At 44.6% G+C, this 18728-nt stretch overlaps 1 protein-coding gene across 4 annotated transcripts in view; it reads right to left on the bottom strand.

The window, feature by feature from the left end:
• Nucleotides 1–18728, bottom strand: part of FNDC3B (fibronectin type III domain containing 3B) — a 269308-nt gene that overhangs the window by 26568 nt on the left and 224012 nt on the right. For all 4 annotated transcript variants that reach the window (XM_064164835.1, XM_064164834.1, XM_064164833.1 and 1 more), the window contains exon 23: nucleotides 14309–14521. In XM_064164835.1, the coding sequence (XP_064020905.1) occupies nucleotides 14309–14521 (213 nt within the window). The remainder of the gene's footprint in view (nucleotides 1–14308; nucleotides 14522–18728) is intronic.

Consider the following 18728-nt stretch of genomic DNA (forward strand, 5'->3'; position numbering starts at 1 on the left):
TAGTGCTCTGTCACCCTCAAAGTAAAGAAGTTCCTTACCACATTTACATGGAACTCCCCATATTGAACTTTATAGCCATTACCTCTTGTCCTGTCACTGGGGACTGCTAGGAAGAGTCTGGCCCCATTTTTCTGACACTCACCCTTTAGATATTTGTAAGTATTACTAAGATCCCTCCTCAACCTCCTCCTTCCCAAGCTAAACAGGCATTTGTGCTGATAACTCTGCTTGAGAGCAGGCTGAGAAAAAGAAAAAAGGACATGACACTAAGGAAGTGACTTGCAAAACATGTCCACTGACAAGACCAAACAGCATTTGCTGGACAAACTTGTCCAACAATGCAGTGCAGAACAAGATCAATGTCACTTATTAATAACAAAAAAAAGAGTACAGTTGCTAGAGAGAAGCTGACTTCTATTTCCAATTGCTCTGCTCAGATTATATGCCTTTCTGTAACAGTTGTATGGTAGGCAGCAACTTCTAACTGAGATGCTGACCCCCAGGGTGCTGAGCAGCATGGAGATGAGAGTAAATAAAGAGGAAGCAAGCAGCATCCTGAATCAATCTGCTGGGGAACAAGGTCTTACTCGCAATCATCCTGAACCTGGAGAACATGAAGTTCACTGCACAGGACCACAGGAGTTTTTGGATGATTTAGTACACTTACTAAAATATCTTCACCATTTCAGCAGATTTTAAATCACCAGGGAGTCAACAAAGAAATGTGGGTTTGACCTCCCTGTCTAGGTGCTAGCTTTATCCTTTGGCTTTGTATGAGAAACAAGCAGTATAAGCAATTTGAGCATTTCAAAGAAACTGGGTCTGTCATTAGCTCTCAGGGACAGAAATCAATTTATATTACATGATGATTGAAATCTGTGGAAGCACAAACAGAGAGATCAAGAGTCACCTGTAATAAGAAGAAATGTTCAGGTAATTTAAATTGCTGGAAATGTACTCTGAGGACTAATGGGACTTACTACCCACCCCCAAGTTTTATTGAGCCCCTCACTTTGGTTGGAAATCAAAGATCTACACCCAACCAGTTTTTAAGAGGAGATTTTAGGGCCAGTTTCCAAAGAACTCTCAGCCTTACTCTTACAGAGGTGTAAGGGTTGCCTGCTACCCCACATTTTGGAGGCTCATGTGAGAGCAGCTCTGACACGTTTCAAAAGCTGCCACAGGCCTGTTCTTGTGCAATAATTCACTCTGTGATGAACAAAGCCCATGTATTTAGGACAGCATTAAGGCTGAAGAGACAAGACTACTGTATCTCACTCTCCACCTCCTACAGCTCAATCAGGCAGCTGGCTCAGAATCCACTGCAGTACTCGCAGAAGTGCAGAGACTTGTCTCTGACCCTGATCCAAGGGCAACAGAGAGCAAAAAGAGATGCAATGCAGTGTTTCAGACTAATGCCTTCTTCGTAATCATCTGTGGAGCTAGGGAAGCAAGGGAGGATAAATACACCTCACCAGCTAGCAGGAAGGCACAGCCATACCCCAAGTTGGGCTCCTGGCACACTTGCTAGACGTGCTTATATGGTGAATGGCAACGACTTAGTCCTCAAATTACACTTCTACCTTTGCAATATGACTAAGGCTCCACAACACTGAACAAGTGATCTGGCAAACCACTTGATCTTCTCCAGTCAGTTTGGAACCAGACAAATACTCCCATTTGGTTTCCACCTCCATCCCTTTTAACTCCTCTTTCTAAAAAACCCATCTGCAATGAAAACAAAAACCATTATGGCAGAGCTTGCATCTATGTTCAACACACAAGACCCTAATGAAAGCACATTTGAATTTCTGAGATTCAAGCATCTTGGAAGAAAGAGAGCTTCTAATGCTGGAGAAGAAAGGCTGATCAAGTCAATCAAGTTCAACTGCTCTTAGGTTTTACCCTGACAAGAATGCTTTGTAATCGTGTTTGAGGATGCAGAACACAATGCTAGCAGCAGAATGAAGATGAAATATTTTAACTTCTGAACACTAGAAGTGATTTTTTTATAATAAAGCACTATTCTTCTCATGTCTAAAGTAGGTATTTTCTATTCCTCCAGAATGATTTCTGTTGTTTTTAAAAACAGTGCAGCTATTTGCTGCGGATAGCTACAGCCCAGGAGTAATACATCCTAAAGCCTTCTTTAAGCATCCTGGGCTTTCTGCTGAGAGATGAACTTCAAAGTTGAATCAGTCAGTGTCATTGCACACTGCTGCTGTGATGACTGCTTATGTTAAAAATGGTCTGAAGTATTGGTTTATATTACTGCAAGTTCATTTTCTTTTAAATCTAAAGATAGAGATTCAAATCTAAGTCTACTTCAAAAAGCACATTTAAATTTAAGCTGTACAGACTTTTGCCCTCTTGGCAAGTGTGGCATTGCTTACTGTGCTTTATCAAGACCCTGTTCTTAAGAGTCATCATTGAGCTTGTTTGCAAGGACTAAACCTCTTCTCCATTTAAAAGTTTAATTAATCTACACCCAGAAAAGCTCCCACATTCTCTGTATCACTCTCGCCTTCTTCCAGCCTCTACTCAGCTCTGAACAAGGACAGCTTCCCAGATGCTGTGGGATGCCATAAGCATGGTCATAAACAGAGCAGAGCCAGCAAAAAATGTGCTCTCCTCTCAGAGTGACAGCTGAACTACACCTGTGGAGGTGGATTGCTTTTTTCTACATCACATTACACTTATTCAAGAGAGCCTTAAGTCATTCACAAATTGAATGTGAGAAGACACAAGTCCCAGTCTCCACAGGGCAGCAACAACTTGCACATCAGTGCAGCTGGGAGGTGGGAAACTTTAGAGAGGCGGGAAACTTTAGAGAGGCAAGTGCATGGCTGCACAGAGCCTCCCCTCCATCCCTCCTCTCTGCATAGCTAGGCTGGAGTTGTGGAATGGGCACGCTGTCGGACATGACTGAAATACTGCAGCCTGACAAGCTGCCACTTCTCCCCTTCATGGAAATAGATATGCTTTTAGCTGCAACGTTCAGAAAGGTAGTTTAAACTTCAGTGAAGCTGCAACCAAGTATTAATGTGATGATGCTTGCCATGAAGATCCTTAGAAAGACTCAGCTTGTCCCAACCTCCCCAAACAGTCTGTTCCCAATCCCATGATGCTCCTTCAGTACAGAAACTCACAGAGCTAGGTGGTGCACTGTATTTGAGAACTGATAGAGGTTAAAGATCATAGAATCATAGAATAAACCAGGTTGGAAGAGACCTCCAAGATCATCCAGTCCAACCTAGCACCCAGCCCTAGCCAATCAACTTATCCATGGCACTAGAGTGCCTCATCCAGTCTTGTCTTGAACACCTCCAGGGACAGCAACTCCACCACCTCCTTGGGCAGCCCATTCCAATGCCAACCACACTCTCTGGGAAGAACTTCCTCATAACATCCAGCCTATACCTCTCCTGGCATAATTTAAGACTGTGTCCCCTTGTTCTGGTTTCCTGAGAGAAGAAAACGTTTCCCAGCTTGCTAAATAGGACAGACACTGACTAGTTCTACTGCAGTGCTGCATTATAACAGTTGTATTGGTAAAACTGTGTGATAGAATGGGGACACATGACTTCATAGAATCAAAGAATCAACCAGGTTGGAAGAGACCTCCAAGATCATCCAGACCAACCTATCCTCCAGCCCTATCCAGTCAACTAGACCATGGCGGTCTAGTTGGTCTAGTGGACAGTGTCTCCACCACCTCCCTGGGCAGCCCATTCCAATGGCAAATATAGGAATGCATTTACAGAGATGGAAGTGTTTACACTTTCATTTTATATTTCTTGAACACTCTTCCCTTCCAGGATAGACAAAACCAAAACCCAAAGCATGTTCAGGTGCATCTCAGCCAAGACATCTTCATTCTCTTACCTCTACTTACTTTTCACATCAACCTCCAAGGTGCTTTATTAAGCACCAAGAAGGCTCAGTTCCAAAGACAGCAGGCTACACACCTTTAGCTGGCAGCCTGCCTTTGGAAGAAGACCACCTCTGGAGTTCCAAAGGCATTCTCAACACACTGCAATCGTTTCTTTTTTTTGACAAGTAAATTTCTATTAGGCAAATTTAAGGTGCTGCAGGGTTGCCTCTCCACTAAATCAACAGCAGAAGCTGAAAAGACAGCAACTTCCTCAGGGATAGAGACATCCCCCTCGAGGCTACTTCTCCCTCATCTCACTTGAGCAATTCCAATTCCTCTCTCTGCAGACATTCTCATGTCAGTCACAGATTGTTCATTTACCTACACACAGCGGAGCAGAGAGAACACAACGTCCTGGAACGATCGTTTGGGAGACACCACTGCTGTTAGGTTTTCATCAATACCTTTTTATTCTCCATGAGGATCTTCTTGGAAACATTTTACACGTGGCAGCTATTTTGCTTCCTCCCCTTCAGTCACTTCCAGTCGAGCAGAGGAACAGGAATGCGCTCGCTCTGCCTCCGCTCATTAGTTCCCCGCACATTTTAATAAGCAAGGTCCCTTTCCAACTCTTGGGTTCTATGTTTTAGTAATTTAGAACCACTTAACTGTGTCCTTAGAACCATTCAATTACACAATCACAGAATTACTCAGGTTGGAAAAGACCTTCAAGATTATTGAGTCCAACCCATCACCGAACACCTTCTAATTAACTAAACCATGGCACTAAGTGCCTCTTTCAGCCTCTTTTTAAATACTTCCAGGGGTGGTGACTCCACCACCTCCCTGGGCAGCCCATTCCAATGCCAGTCACTCTCTCTGGGAAGAACTTCCTCCTAACATCTAGCCTAAACCTGCTCTGGCACAGCTTGAGGCTGTGTCCTCTTGCTCTTTCACTGGGTGCCTGGCAGAAGAGACCAACCTCATCTGACTGCAGCCTCCCTTCAGTTAGCTGTAGACAGCAATGAGATCACCCCTGAGCCTCCTCCAGGCTGCACACCCCCAGCTCCCTCAGCCTCTCCTCATAGGGTCTGTCAATACAATCCTACTACTACTACTAGGACCCACTCAAGGAGGCAACATTTCCTTGCTGATACTTAGGAAAGCAAAACTAAGTGGAGAGAAGAAAAAAAAGCCTGGAAGAGAAGTGATGGCAATCAGATGGGAAGAGCCTTGTTTTCTTTGCTTCATTACCCTGCACATCTGCAGGCTAGACAAAGAGTATTTTGCAGCCAAGAATCGATTTTTAGCTTGCTTCACTACATCATCTTTCATCTGCTGCTGAATTTGAGCACATCATCTGTATTTACCACAGACAAGTCACTTGTCAGAGGCTTGGAATTATTGGAAGTGGAGGTGCCTTAACCTACAGGAGCTCCCCCACAGCAAGAAAAATTGGTGGGGTTTGCTGCTATTTGAAAAGAGTTTCTGGGCACATTCATGAGGAAGGGAAGACAGGTCAGCAAAGTGCCTGAAGGAGGATTCCACTGCACAGCCACATCAGAGGCCAAGGAACAATCAGGAAGGACAACATCAAGCACAACTTAATGCCAATTAACAGCATTTGAAAGAAAGGTCTGGGAGAATTTAGAGTATCCAATGGTCTGTTGAAAATATACAGTCAGGAAGAACCAGCTAACCAGGCAGCTACTAACAGCACAGCTTGCAATGGCAGCGTGTTGATAATTAACAGCAGATGTAAGCAAGGGTGAGCTTAACAAAGCTAAACCCAAAGAACAAACCAGAGTTCAGGAGCAGCAAATGAATGCTCTCACAGCCACAAGCATTTCTACCTTCCTTTTGCAGCGCTAGAAATCATTTCTCTGGTATGGCAGCAACTAACATCGTCTATGAACCTTAAAATGAAACTCATTCAGCATGTTGTGTTCCCAACTACTTACTGATCTGACAGACTGATTGATACTCTTTCGGCTAAGGAAGCCCAAGCATGGCCTCTAAATTGACCAACTTCACCAAAATGAAGATGGAACCTAGAGGTGTGCTCTGGGAAAACTGGCCAGCATGATCCTGTTGCTCTCTCTAAGCTGAACCCCTTTAGATATCAAACAGTCATTACTCTAAGGCATTATGCTTCTTAGGAGAGAATTGCTTTCATTATGGTTAATCATCTCTGGTCTAGGTGCTGCTCTTATTTACAATGTGCTGCACAGCACATGCACAGGCTCCCAGGATGTTAGGGGTTGGAAGGCAACCAAAGAGATCATCAAGTCCAACTCCCCTGCCAGAGCAGGACCATACAATCTAGTTCAGGTCACAGAGGAACACGGAACACATCCAGACAGGCCTTGAAAGTCTCCAGAGAAGGAGACTCCAACAACCTCTCCGGGGAGCCTGTTCCAGTGCTCTGGAACCCTTACAGTAAAGAATTTCCCCCTTGTGTTGAGGTGGAATTTTCTGTGCTGCAGCTTCCATCCATTGCTCCTTGTCCTATCCCAGGGAGCAAGTGAGCAGAGCCTGTTCCCTCCTCTCCTGACCCCAAGCCCTCAGATGTTTATAAACATTGATTAAATCCCCTCTCAGTCTTCTCCAGAATAAAAAGCCCCAGATTCCTCAGCATCTCCTCTTAAGGCAGTGCTCCATTCCCCTAATTACCCTCACAGCCCTCCACTGAACTTTCTCCAGCAGATCCCTGTCCCTTTTAAACTGGTAAGCCCCAAACTGAATGCAGTATTGCACACCCATGAACAATGAAGCACCTGTACATGTCCACAGACCACAGTACAAGAGAAAATTGTTCCACTGGGTTTCTACTCAGTTAACCACATTTCTCACCAAACCAGGGATTCTTTGACAGTGCTTACAGAAGAGCATGTAATGCTGTGTCTCATTAGATTCCCAACAGCTGAAACATCTCATCTCAAACATTTAACATAGTTTTCTCACAGCTCACTGTCTCAAAAGATGATGCAGATACAGTGAACTCAGATCTACTAAAACTGTTGCTTTACTCCTGATTTCTGGGAACAAAGCTGAAGCATTAACAAGTTAAGCTTTTTACACTTGGAACAATTAGAATCATAGAATCAGCCAGGTTGGAAGAGACTGAGTCATAGAATCAACCATGTTGGAAGAGACTGAGTCATAGAATCAACCAGGTTGGAAGAGACTGAATCATAGAATCAACCAGGTTGGAAGAGACCTCCAAGATCATCCAGTCCAACCTAGCACCCAGCCCTAGCCAGTCAACTAGACCATGGCACTAAGTGCCTCATCCAGGCTTTTTTTCAACACCTCCAGGGATGGTGACTCCACCACCTCCCTGGGCAGCCCATTCCAATGCCAATCACTCTCTCTGCCAACAACTTCCTCCTAACACTCACAGCACTCACTGCAAAGCCCTAACTACCTGATCAAACTACTCTTCATATAAATATCATTACTGGTAACAGCAATATTCATCTACACAATAATATGAAGCAAAGAGAGTGCCTGAAATGTTAACTTTGTATTTAGCCAGGTTTGCAGAGTAAACTGGAGCACGCCGTGTGTCTTGGCACTCATTCTTAATTTCCTTTCATCATTGTTTTACTCAATATGAAAATGATTTTTTTTCCTGCAGGTTTTGTGCAAGGATATGTTAATCTCTCCAATTTTACATTTTAATAGAATCTCACAAGCTGGTAGGCCTGCTATATATCAGTAATTGCTGCTAAAATAGGTGTAAATTGCCTTGATCAAACCGTGAGTGTAAACAATTCCTTAATTAGCCTGCTTGAAGCTTGCAGTGACTAGGTAATGATTAGGCTAGTCATCAGGCAAGGGCAGCACGTTCAGCACTGATCTCTCTGTGTTTCCACTCCACCTTCCTTCCTGTCAATGCAAAGCAAAAACTGCAGTGTTGAGGCTCAAACTTATGACCACTTGACAGAATGCAACAGGTTGGAAAGGATCTTCAAAGGGCATCTTGTCCAACTTCCCTGCACTAAGCAGGGGCATCTCGGAGCTGAAAGGGACCTGGGGGTTGTAACTGACAAGCAATTGAATATGAGCAAGGAGTATGCCCAGGTGGTGAAGAAAGCCAGTGGCATCCTGGCTTAGATTAGAAATGCTGTGTCCAGCAGGCATAGGGAGGGGATTGTGCCTTGTACTCACCTTTGGTGAGGCCACAATTGGAGTACTGTGTTCACTTCTGGGCACCACATTACAAGAGGGATGTGGAGGGGCTGGAGTGAGTGCAGAGGAGGACAACAAAGCTGGGGAAGGGCCTGGAGAATAAACCTTATAAAGAGTGACTGAGGCAGCTGGGGATGGTTAGTTTGAAAAAGAGGAGGCTGAGGGGAGGCCTCATCAGTGTCTATAGTTACCTGAAAGGACATTGTGGAGAGGTTGGTGCTGGTCTCTTCGTGGAGGTAATTAGCAAGAGAACAAGAGGGAATGGCCTCAAGCTGCCACTGGGTAGGTTTAGACTGGATATTAGGAAACTTTTTTTCCCAGCTAGAGTGGTCAGGCCCAGAGAGGTGGCTGAGTCATGAATCCTGGGTGTGTTTAAAGGTGGTTTGGCTATGGTGCTTGAGGATATGGTTTAGGACAAACCTTGTAGAGTAGGGTTATGGGTTGGACTTGGTGATCCTGAGGGGCTTTTCCAAGTGGAACGTTTCTGTGATTCTGTGATCTCCAACGAGATCAGGCTGCTCAGGGCTCTATCAAGTTTGACTTTGAATGTCTCCAGGGATGGGGTCTAAACCACATCTCTGGGCAGCCTGTTAATACACAGAGACTCTGGGCAACCTCCCTAACACACAGAAACTGTACTTGACACTGCTCATTCTTCTCCTGAAAATAAACATTTCCTAATGTCCAGTCTAAACCTACCCAGTTGCAGCTTGAGGCCATTCCCTCTTGTTCTATCAGTAATTATCTGTGAGAAGAGACCAGCACCCTCCTCTCCACAACATCCTTTCAGGCAGCTGTAGACAGACAGACTAAATGACCTTTGGGCTTCCCTTCCAACCTAAACCATTCTCTGATTCATATCCTACAACCAGAATAACAGTGTGTGCACAAGGACTGTGCCTAATTAATATTTACACTCATTAGGCAAGCTCTGTTTTGTGATTGATTTTTCATTTGTGTTGAAGTCATCTCCTTAAATGGCAAGCAAGCACGTCTCATTTAGCAAAGGTTTTTAAAAACAGCTTAATAAATAATCTCTTGCAGGCTATGAAAGGGAAATACTACTGCTGTTTACCCACTGACATGTGGTCATCACTCATTCATTCAGTCAATAACCATAACAAAAGCAATTACAGTTTAGAATGCCAGTAAACACCAGCTCTTACCATCCACTTATCAAAGCAAACTTGTCAGGGATGATCTTTCATTGAGATTTAAAAAAGACTACGCTTGGGATGGTTCTGAGCAAACCTTACCAAGGAGATTCCCTTAAAATATAATTATGTGCATTTTTATTGGCACTCTGTAAGCACAACCACCACAGAATTCATAGAATCATAGAATCAGTCAGGGTTGGAAGGGACCACAAGGATCATCCAGTTCCAACCACCCTGCCATGGGCAGGGACACCCTACCCTAGACCAGACTGCACACAGCCTCAGCCAGCCTGGCTTTAAACACCTCCAGGGATGGGGCCTCAACCACCTCCCTGGGCAACCCATTCCAGCCTCTCACCACTCTCATGCTCAACAACTTCCTCCTTACCTCCACTCTGAACCTCCCCACCTCCAGCTTCGCTCCACTCCCCCTAGTCCTGTCACTACCTGACACCCCCAAAAGTCCCTCTCCAGCTTTTTTGTAGGCCCCCTTCAGATACTGGAAGGCCACAATAAGGTCACCTTGGAGCTTCCTGTTCTCCAGACTGAACAGCCCTAACTCTTTCAGACTGTCCTCATAGCAGAGCTGCTCCAGCCCTCTGAGCACCTTCATGGCCCTTCTCTGGACATGCTTCAGCATCTCCACAACCTTCTTGTAATGGGAGCTCCAGAACTGGTCTCACCAGAGTGGAGTACAGGGAGAGAATCACCTCCCTCGACCTGCTGGCCACACTTCTCCTGATGCAACCCAGGCTCTGGTTGCTTTCTGGGCTGCAAGTGCACACTGCTGGCTCATGTTGAGCTTCTTGTCCAGCAACACCCCCAAGTCCTCAGGGCTGCTCTCCAGCCACTCACTGCCCAGCCTGGATTTGTGCTTGAATTGCCTCGACCCAGATGCAGGACCTCAACTCCAATCTCCATCCATCTAAAAGAAGCACAAGGAACTGATAAACTACCTTCTAATAATGTACTTGCTAATTCTCTCTTTCAGACTGGGTATTGTAAGCATTTTAAGACACTAAGAGGTATAATTAGTCGCAGGAACAACCAAAGACTAATTACCAGTATAGGGAGGGAAAATAATCAAGAGCATTACTATAATTAGGTTCATTTGTTTCACTTGGAGAGGAAAAATCCACAGTATTCTGGAAAACAGTGCAACTTGATTAAGAAGATTTTCCTGACATCACCAGCATCAGCAAACAAAGTCATAACTAATAGTTTATTTCACAAAGAAGGAAGACATTTTATAGTCCTCTTTATGTTAAGGTCAACTGCTCTCAACTAACGTTCCTCTGTACTGTGCTTTCTAGAAACAGATTATTCTTCATTTCCACTTAATGCTTCATCTAATTGAAAGGACAAGAGATGCTAATTTGATCTTCCCAAATGTCACACACTGCAAAGCAAAGGAGAGATAAAGCAGGTCCATTTCTGATGTGCACACCTTTTCAAGCCCTCACATTAATCAGTGTCAGATTTCCAAGTATTTTGTTTCACAGGTCTTGCAATCAATGAAACATTTAGTCTCCAGCAACTGGCCTGTTATACCTCATTACAGCATGGGGATGTTAAAAACAATTCTTAATGACCAGGACACATTCAAGAGCACTGCCTGCCTATCACTGCACAGAGCTGGAGCTGAATCTTCACGAAGAGCTCATTAGCAGGGCCAGGGTCACAACTGGACTTGGTGGAGATTTTCTTAAGAAAGAATTTGCTCATTTTTGTATTTCTGTTTGTGAAAACCTCTCCCTGGCAGTTTAAAGCTAACTCTTATTTTAAGACTCACTAATAAATGACATTATAATAAGCAAAGTGCAGGCTCAGATTCAGCAGAGAAGGGAAAATTGTAATACTGAAGGATTTAAATACAAAGCTGGCAAAAAAAAGGAATTTCAGATGTCGCAGGGAATACACTAACAAAATCTTCTGAAAGATTAAGGGTATAACAGAGGTTATTTCTGAGTTATTCATGTTATTCACAGCCTCCTCTCAGCAAAGGACACCATGGAACCTTTCTACAAACCTTCCAAACCATAAAAAAACTTCAAACCCCTCCTTCCACATAACTAATTTGGTGTCATTTTGTCACCACAGACAGGCTTCCTAGAAAGGTGGCCAATGTCCCAAGCCTGTCAGAGTTCAAGGGGGCATTTGGACAATGCCCTTAACATGGTTTACCTTATGGTCAGCCCTTAATTGGTCAGGTGTCTGGACTAAATGCTTGTCACTGGTCCCTTCCAACTATTCATAGAATCATAGAAACAACCAGGTTGGAAATGACCTCAAAGCTCATCCAGTCCAACCGGGCACCCAGCCCTAGCCAATCAACTAGACTATGGCACTAAGTGCCTCAGCCAGGCTTTGCCTGAACACCTCCAGGGATGGTGACTCCTGGGCAACCCATTCCAATGCCAATCACTCCCTCTGGCAAGAACTTCCTCCTAACATCCAGCCTAGACCTCCCCAGGCACAACTTGAGACTGTGTCCCCTTGCTCTGTTGCTGCTTCCCTGGCAGAAAAGACCAACCCCACCTGGCTACAGCCTCCCTTCAGGTAGTTGTAGATAGCAATGAGCTCTGCCCTGACCCTCCTCTTCTCCAGGCTGCACACCCCCAGCTCCCTCAGCCCCTCCTCATAGGGCTGTGCTCCAGGCCCCTCACCAGCTTTGTTGCCCTTCTCTGGACACATTCCAGTACCTCAACAACTCTCTTGAATTGAGGAGCCCAGAACTGGACACAGCACTCAAGGTGTGGCCTGACCAGTGCTTAGTACAGGGGCAGAAAAAACTCCCTTGTCCTACTGGCCACGCTGTTCCTGATCCAGGCCAGGATGCCATTGGCTTTCTCGGCCACCTGGGCACAGGCTCTGCACAGCTATTCCATGGGAAGTCCACAGTGTACCCACATTAGCCTGTGCAATGCCAGAAGCCAGTGATGCTCAAAGATCTGTGTTCCACTACTTTTCACAACCGTGTCTGGAGTTCTGTGTAACTCCACAGCCACAAGGGGGTTGATTTTATGAGAATGATCTAGGAGAGGACTCCCACCTCTGCAACTATCTGCTGTTTCTGCCAATCCATGTGTGGGCTGTTGTTCTCTGCTCATTAGGAGTGATAGCTCTCCCAAACGCACCAAACTTTGCTGCTGTGTCCTTTTAAGGAACATCTCTCACTGTGATCGATGTGCACAATGGGGAGCAAAAAGGGACTGTCAGATAGGGAACAAATAAATAGATCTTACTGCCAGGACCTGCCAGCTCCAACTGTTTTCAAACACAGCCCAGCACAGACAGCACCATACCCGTTCTGTGCTGTGCCCACGCCAGTGTGCACCTCACCAGATGCAGGGCTCAGGGCTGCAGCTCATTTCAGGTATTAGCTGAATTAATTGCTGCAAACCAAACCACCAAAGGAAGCCATTTCATGCAAGTAGGAGGAGACAGGGCCATGTAGATGAGTAGCTTCTCTGCCTTTTTGAGAGCTCATGTGGACAATAAGCCAAATTAAATACTAAGAAGACCTAGCAGAGTAACAAGTTCAAATTCCTCCTAATTAACAGCTCTTCAGAGACCATCTGCAGCAGGAAGCGCCTGGTGCAAAAGCAAAGGATGATGCTAAAGCCTTGTGCAAAAAAGAAAGGGGAGAAAGCTCTCTTCCTTTGCTGCCAGGTAACACAACCTATTTTATTCTTACAAGGAAATGTATTATTTTCTCCAACAAAAAGACAGGTTTAAAACAATTTACAGTTCTTCACCACCCTACCTGCAGTGCTCCATGAAAGCAAACAAAAGAAGCCTGCCGGATGTTTCTTTAGAGCTGGCTCGATCACATGCTGCTGCAGGTGATGGGCTCCTGCCAAGCATCACTGCACTCTGAAGAAACTGTTTTTATCAGTCAGACTTTCAAATGGGCATTTATATTCATTGGGCACCTCTCAGTACTAATACAGGGGAGCGTGTACCCTCTCTGCATCAATACAGTTGAGATACTGGCAGGTATTTAGGCATTATTCATGGTGCTTTTATTACTCACAATTAGAGCTTTTGGGCCAGACCTTCAGCTGGCATAAACTCAGCACAGCTCTATTTAAATTAAAGGAATCATGGCAATTTACACCAAATTATGATCCATACTGGAGGTCTCTAAGGATTAGCTACTTAATACGTCAGTTATTTTGCCTAATTAAACCAGCTGAGCGTGTTTCTCAGTAAATTATGAGCCACCTATGATATTTATTCATTGAAGAGCTCAGACTCAGGCAATACTCACAGACTGCCTTTCTTTCCTTCTTTTTTTTTTAATTGAATATCTCATCACAACTTGGGAGTTACATTATCAAACCTTCCCATATAAAGTTTGCATAGGCAAATGCTGTTTGCTGAGCAATGACGGTTTAATGTTAATGTTTTTGTGTGTTTCTGGCACACCAAAACCCCTCACAGCTTTACAGAAAGCTTCAGGGAAGCCAAACATGGTGGATGCTCTCATGGCTTTACAGAAAGCTCCAGGGAAGCCAAACATGGTGGATGCTCTCATGGCTTTACAGAAAGCTTCAGGGAAGCCAAACATGGTGGATGAGCTCTTCTGTATCCTGGCCTCGTCACTATTCTGCAGCTACCAAGCTGAAGCCAAGCTCATATTTTCTAATGCTCCAAAAATATTACAGCTGTAAAACCCTGGCCATCACGTTGCCCAAAAGACCTTGTTCTGCTCAGTTTTGCCTTCCCTAGACCTCTGGTTTTGTAACCATTTTATTAATACCCAGAGCATGTTGGGTGTAATATATTTGTTCTACGTTTTCTAGAGGATAAAGCACTATAACCATGAATTTTACTGGAAGAGAGGTGAGGGTTTTGCTACAATTTCAGCAGGACAGCACTGGTTTCAGTTCTAAAACAACTTAAGACAGCTTTGTTACATAACCTGCTGAGTTAGACTACAGCCAGAATCCCTATTAAAACAACATTTTATGTCTATTTGTAGGGATGAAGCAACCAGCAAAACAAGACTTTTCTTACTGCATTATGGCAAACCAGAATTCCTTTTCATTAACACAAACAAAAGATTTATTTCATTTACCTTTTATTTCTGTCTTCTATCTGCAAGATATAGACCATGTCATCAGTAGCATGAAGCTTGGAACTGCTGTCTCCCCATTTCAGCTTCAGGCTCTGAGGACCTGCTGCAGCACACTCTAACCGAGGAGGTAATGGTGGCAATGGCCTGGTTTTTGCTTTAATAAAGTGGCTAAATGGTCCAGCTCCAATTTCATTGACAGCCTGGATCCTGATCCTAAAAGGAACAATGAAAAGGAAAGTAAATGTTTAAATAAAATGCTTTCATGAGGTTCTTGCTACAACAAAGTCTCAAGAAACAAAACAGCTTTCTGGACCTGACTGCTCCATCATCATGGCAGTCCCTGCTCCCAGCTCCCAGTGCTGTGCTCTGGCAGAATGAAAGACTCTGTTAACACACAACTTAAGCAGGACAGTAACACTTGGTACAAAATGTCATGCAGGTATCAAGAAAGACAGGAGGGCAGAGGAAGGAAGATTTGGGTAAGCAGTCTCAGAAGCAGATGACTGTCTCTTTAGCCAGATGAGCTAGGGACAGCAGCAGCACAGCTACAAGCACAACCTGGAAAACATGAAGTGTCTAACTATGAATAAATACAATGCAGAAGAGTGTTGTGGTTGTCTGACAAAGGTCATGGACTAAGTTAGGTGAAATCATTAAGTGAAAGCACTGGTGTCACTGCCATGAAACCCATCTCCATGCTGGCAAACATCTCTGCAGACCAAACAACAGTATTATTCCAGTGTGTGCAGCATTTCATGAAGAACACCAGCAAGAGAACAAAGGGACGCAGTCTCGAGTTGTGGTGGAGGAGGTATAGCCTTGGAATACTAGGAGGCAGTTCTTCCCACAGAGAGTGATTGCCATTGGAATGGGCTGCCCAGGGAGGTGGTGGAGTCACCCTCCCTGGAGATGCTCAAGAAAAGACTGGATGAGGCACTTAGTGCCATGGTCTAGTTGACTGGCTAGGGCTGGGTGCTAGGTTGGACTGGATGATCTTGGAGGTCTCTTCCCACCTGCTTGATTCTTGATTCTAAGCACTCAAAATGACTGGAAGGAGCTAAGAGGGTTCAATTAACAAAACTTCCACATATCTTACACAAACTGTGTACCTGTTAACCATCAGTGCACTACCTATAAGATCAGATAAAGCTGGACTCAAGTCACTCTCACAAGATGCACAAAAGCTCCTGAGCCATTCAATGGCATTAGGGACTTTTAGAAGAGAAAAGCAGACCACCTACCTAGTCACATAAGTTTTAACTTGGAAATACTAAAACTGAGCCAGTCTTCTGAATTCTATTTCTTTCTTGAGATAATGACTCCTGGCTTCTGCTTTGTCACCTTCTCTTATATGTCTGTGCTCTAGTTTAATAATTTGCAGAGTGCGAATTTGCTTGTAGAAAGGAGTGAAGAGTAGTAGTCTTTCACTGTGGCAACATCATCATCACAACAACAATGTGAAACAGGCATTTCTAAAGAGCTTTGATGACTGTATAAGCAGAAACCTTGGTAGAGATGAGCCTGAAAGGTTTCAGAAGTTTGTTGAGGAGAAGATATGAGAGTGCAGGATGGGCAGGCTAATTTAGCTCTCTAGACAGTTCAGCCGACTTCAGAAAGCTGGACAGATGCCATTTACTTCAGAAGTCCTGTGTGCAGCAGCCTGGAATTTTCTCATCATAGAATGGTCTGGGCTGGAAGTGACCTCCAAAGGTCATCTAGTTCAACCCTCCCTGCAGTCAGCAGGGACATCCTCAACCAGACCAGGTTGCTTAATTCCCTGTCGAGCCTCATAGAAAGAGACTCTTCACAAGAAGTGCTGCTTCTTCTCAAAACTACAGGCCACCACGAAGCCAGAAGGACCTGGGGGAGGTGGCAGAGGGAGAAGAGCAGAACTTTATATACCCCTACAGAACCACAGAATCATCCAGGTTGGCAAAGCCCCCCAGGATCACCAAGTCCAACTTATAACTCTACTCTACAAGATTCACCTTAAACCATATCCCTAAGCACTACATCCAAATGACCCTTAAACACATCCAGGGTGAGTGACTTCACCACCTCCCTGGGTAGCTCATTTCAGTGCCTGACCAATCTCTGCATGTCCTATCACAGTATCATCAAGGTTGGAAGAGACCTCATAGATCATCAAGGCCAACCCTTTTACCACAGAACTCAAGGCTAGACCATGGCACCAAGTGCCACGTCCAACCTTGCCTTGAACAGCTCCAGGGATGGCAACTCCACCACCTCCCTGGGCAGCCCATTCCAGTGTCCAATGACTCTCTCAGGGAAGAACTTTCTCCTCACCTCCAGCCTAAATTTCCCCTGGTGCAGCCTGAGGCTGTGTCCTCTTGTTCTGGTGCTGGCCAACTGAGAGAAGAGAGCAACCTCCTCCTGGCCACAACCACCCCTCAGGTAGTTGTAGACAGCAATAAGGTCACCTCTGAGCCTCCTCTTCTCCAGGCTAAACAAACCCAGCTCCCTCAGCCTCTCCTCGTAGGGCTGTGCTCGAGGTCTCTCCCCAGCCTCGTTGCCCTTCTCTGGACACGCTCAAGCATCTCAATGTCCTTCCTAAACTGGGGGGCCCAGAACTGAACACAGTACTCAAGCTGTGGTCTAACCTGCTTCAGAGAAAGTGAAAGCCAAGTACAGAAAGTGCTCTAATTTAATACAAATAATGCATGAAAAATTTGAACAGCAACTTTTCAGCTTTACCATTAGAAAAAGATTAGTGGAATTAAAAGGATAGGGAAAACCAATATTCCCCATTAAAACACCCCAACACCCTCAAACCACATTTTCTGCTATTTCAAGAACAAAAAAAAGTTAAATGATCAATAAGCAGACTGAAAAATAACAAGGTTCTATCTACTGATCAGGCAGCTAAAGCAATTGCACACTGTAAGAATGCACTGTGTTTACACAGTCATGTGCAAATGTGTGGCTAAACCTTTGCTTCCTGACCTAGCCACTAACAAGAGTAAAGTAAGCACTGCTTGGTGTGGAGCTGCTTTTCGTTTTAGCTTGCCTTCTGGTTTCAGGAAATGCATCCTAACCACCTTCTGATACCACACAAGGGTCATTTCACCCTCTCCCTGCCCAAAGGCTGGATGTCACGAAGCAAGATCTAGTGGGAGCTTCCTCTACTGCTGCTGAAGACAAGCATCTGATATAAAAAGAACAAAAGGCTTTTTCTAGTATCTTAAGAAGTGCAATTAATATAGGCATTGATTCTATTCTATGTTACTGGCTTGCTTTGGATTGCAAAGTCACTACATTAATATTTCATGGTCTTACCAGTAAGACAAAAATAAGTGAAACCTGCCTGACTTTTCCCTGGGTTCTGGCAAGTTATCCATATGCACACAAACAGCCACATTACAAAATGCTGCCACTTTTTTTCTGTAGACTGATTCCAGCAACATCTTCTAGACTATATAGACTTCTTGCCTTTGTTTTGTATTATCCTAAGTCACACGAACAGCAAAGCCTCTCCTGTCCTCAAGCATCACAGCTCTCACTCTTTTCCAAATGACAGCTGTCACACCTGACAACAAGCAGTGAATGAAACACATCTCTTTCAAACACATCACATATTCTGAGCAGAGGCTGAGGGATGTGTTTTTATCATGTGCATGACCACACATCTGCATTTACTTGTCCTGCCTTTGCCAGGTGTTTGTTGTTGCTTTCACCTGCTGCACGATGCTCTTGCTCCCTCATTCTGATGCACACTAATATGCACACACTCACCCACACCACTGCTGACTCTGGGGCACAGGAAGACTGAAGGAAACTCTTGAAATAGAGATGGGCATCTTTCCAGACAAGTGATGATACTGGGAATGTAGGAACTGATCTACTTGGCTAACATGACTGGATGTGGCTGTCCCTTTTCTTCTGATGATGCCAATGTAAAACCCTTATTAAGGTGCCCCTATCATTTCCAGGTGCTGAGCTTTGTCAGACATGCAGAGACAACTAGTATTGGTTTTCTGTGCATGTGGCAGCATAACCCAGACCCAGGTCTCAGTTTCTGAGCCACAGCAGTAGCTCCTCAATGGATATCAGACCTTGGAAATGTCCACAAAGAAGGGGAGAAGGAAAAAAGGAAAAAGGAAGGAGAGAAGGAGAGCAGGAGAAGGAGGGAGGCCATATGGTGGTAGGACAGTGGGATAACACTGCAGCACTGCAGCAACTTTGCTCCAGCTTGGGTGCTTTGTCAATTCCCTGTCACAGCCTGTGGCACTCTGAACTCCTCCAGCTGAGTGCCACAGCCACTGCGAGAGAACTTCCACAATTAAATGGAAACCATTTGCTCTTTACAGAGCTGGGAAACACAAATTATTGACTTTTGTATAAAAGTGGCAGACATGTAGAAGTATTTGCAATAAACCCACATCCTGACTTCCCTTCATAG

Source organism: Pogoniulus pusillus, chromosome 26, assembly GCF_015220805.1.
Source record: "Pogoniulus pusillus isolate bPogPus1 chromosome 26, bPogPus1.pri, whole genome shotgun sequence".
In the NCBI taxonomy this organism is placed as follows: domain Eukaryota; kingdom Metazoa; phylum Chordata; class Aves; order Piciformes; family Lybiidae; genus Pogoniulus; species Pogoniulus pusillus.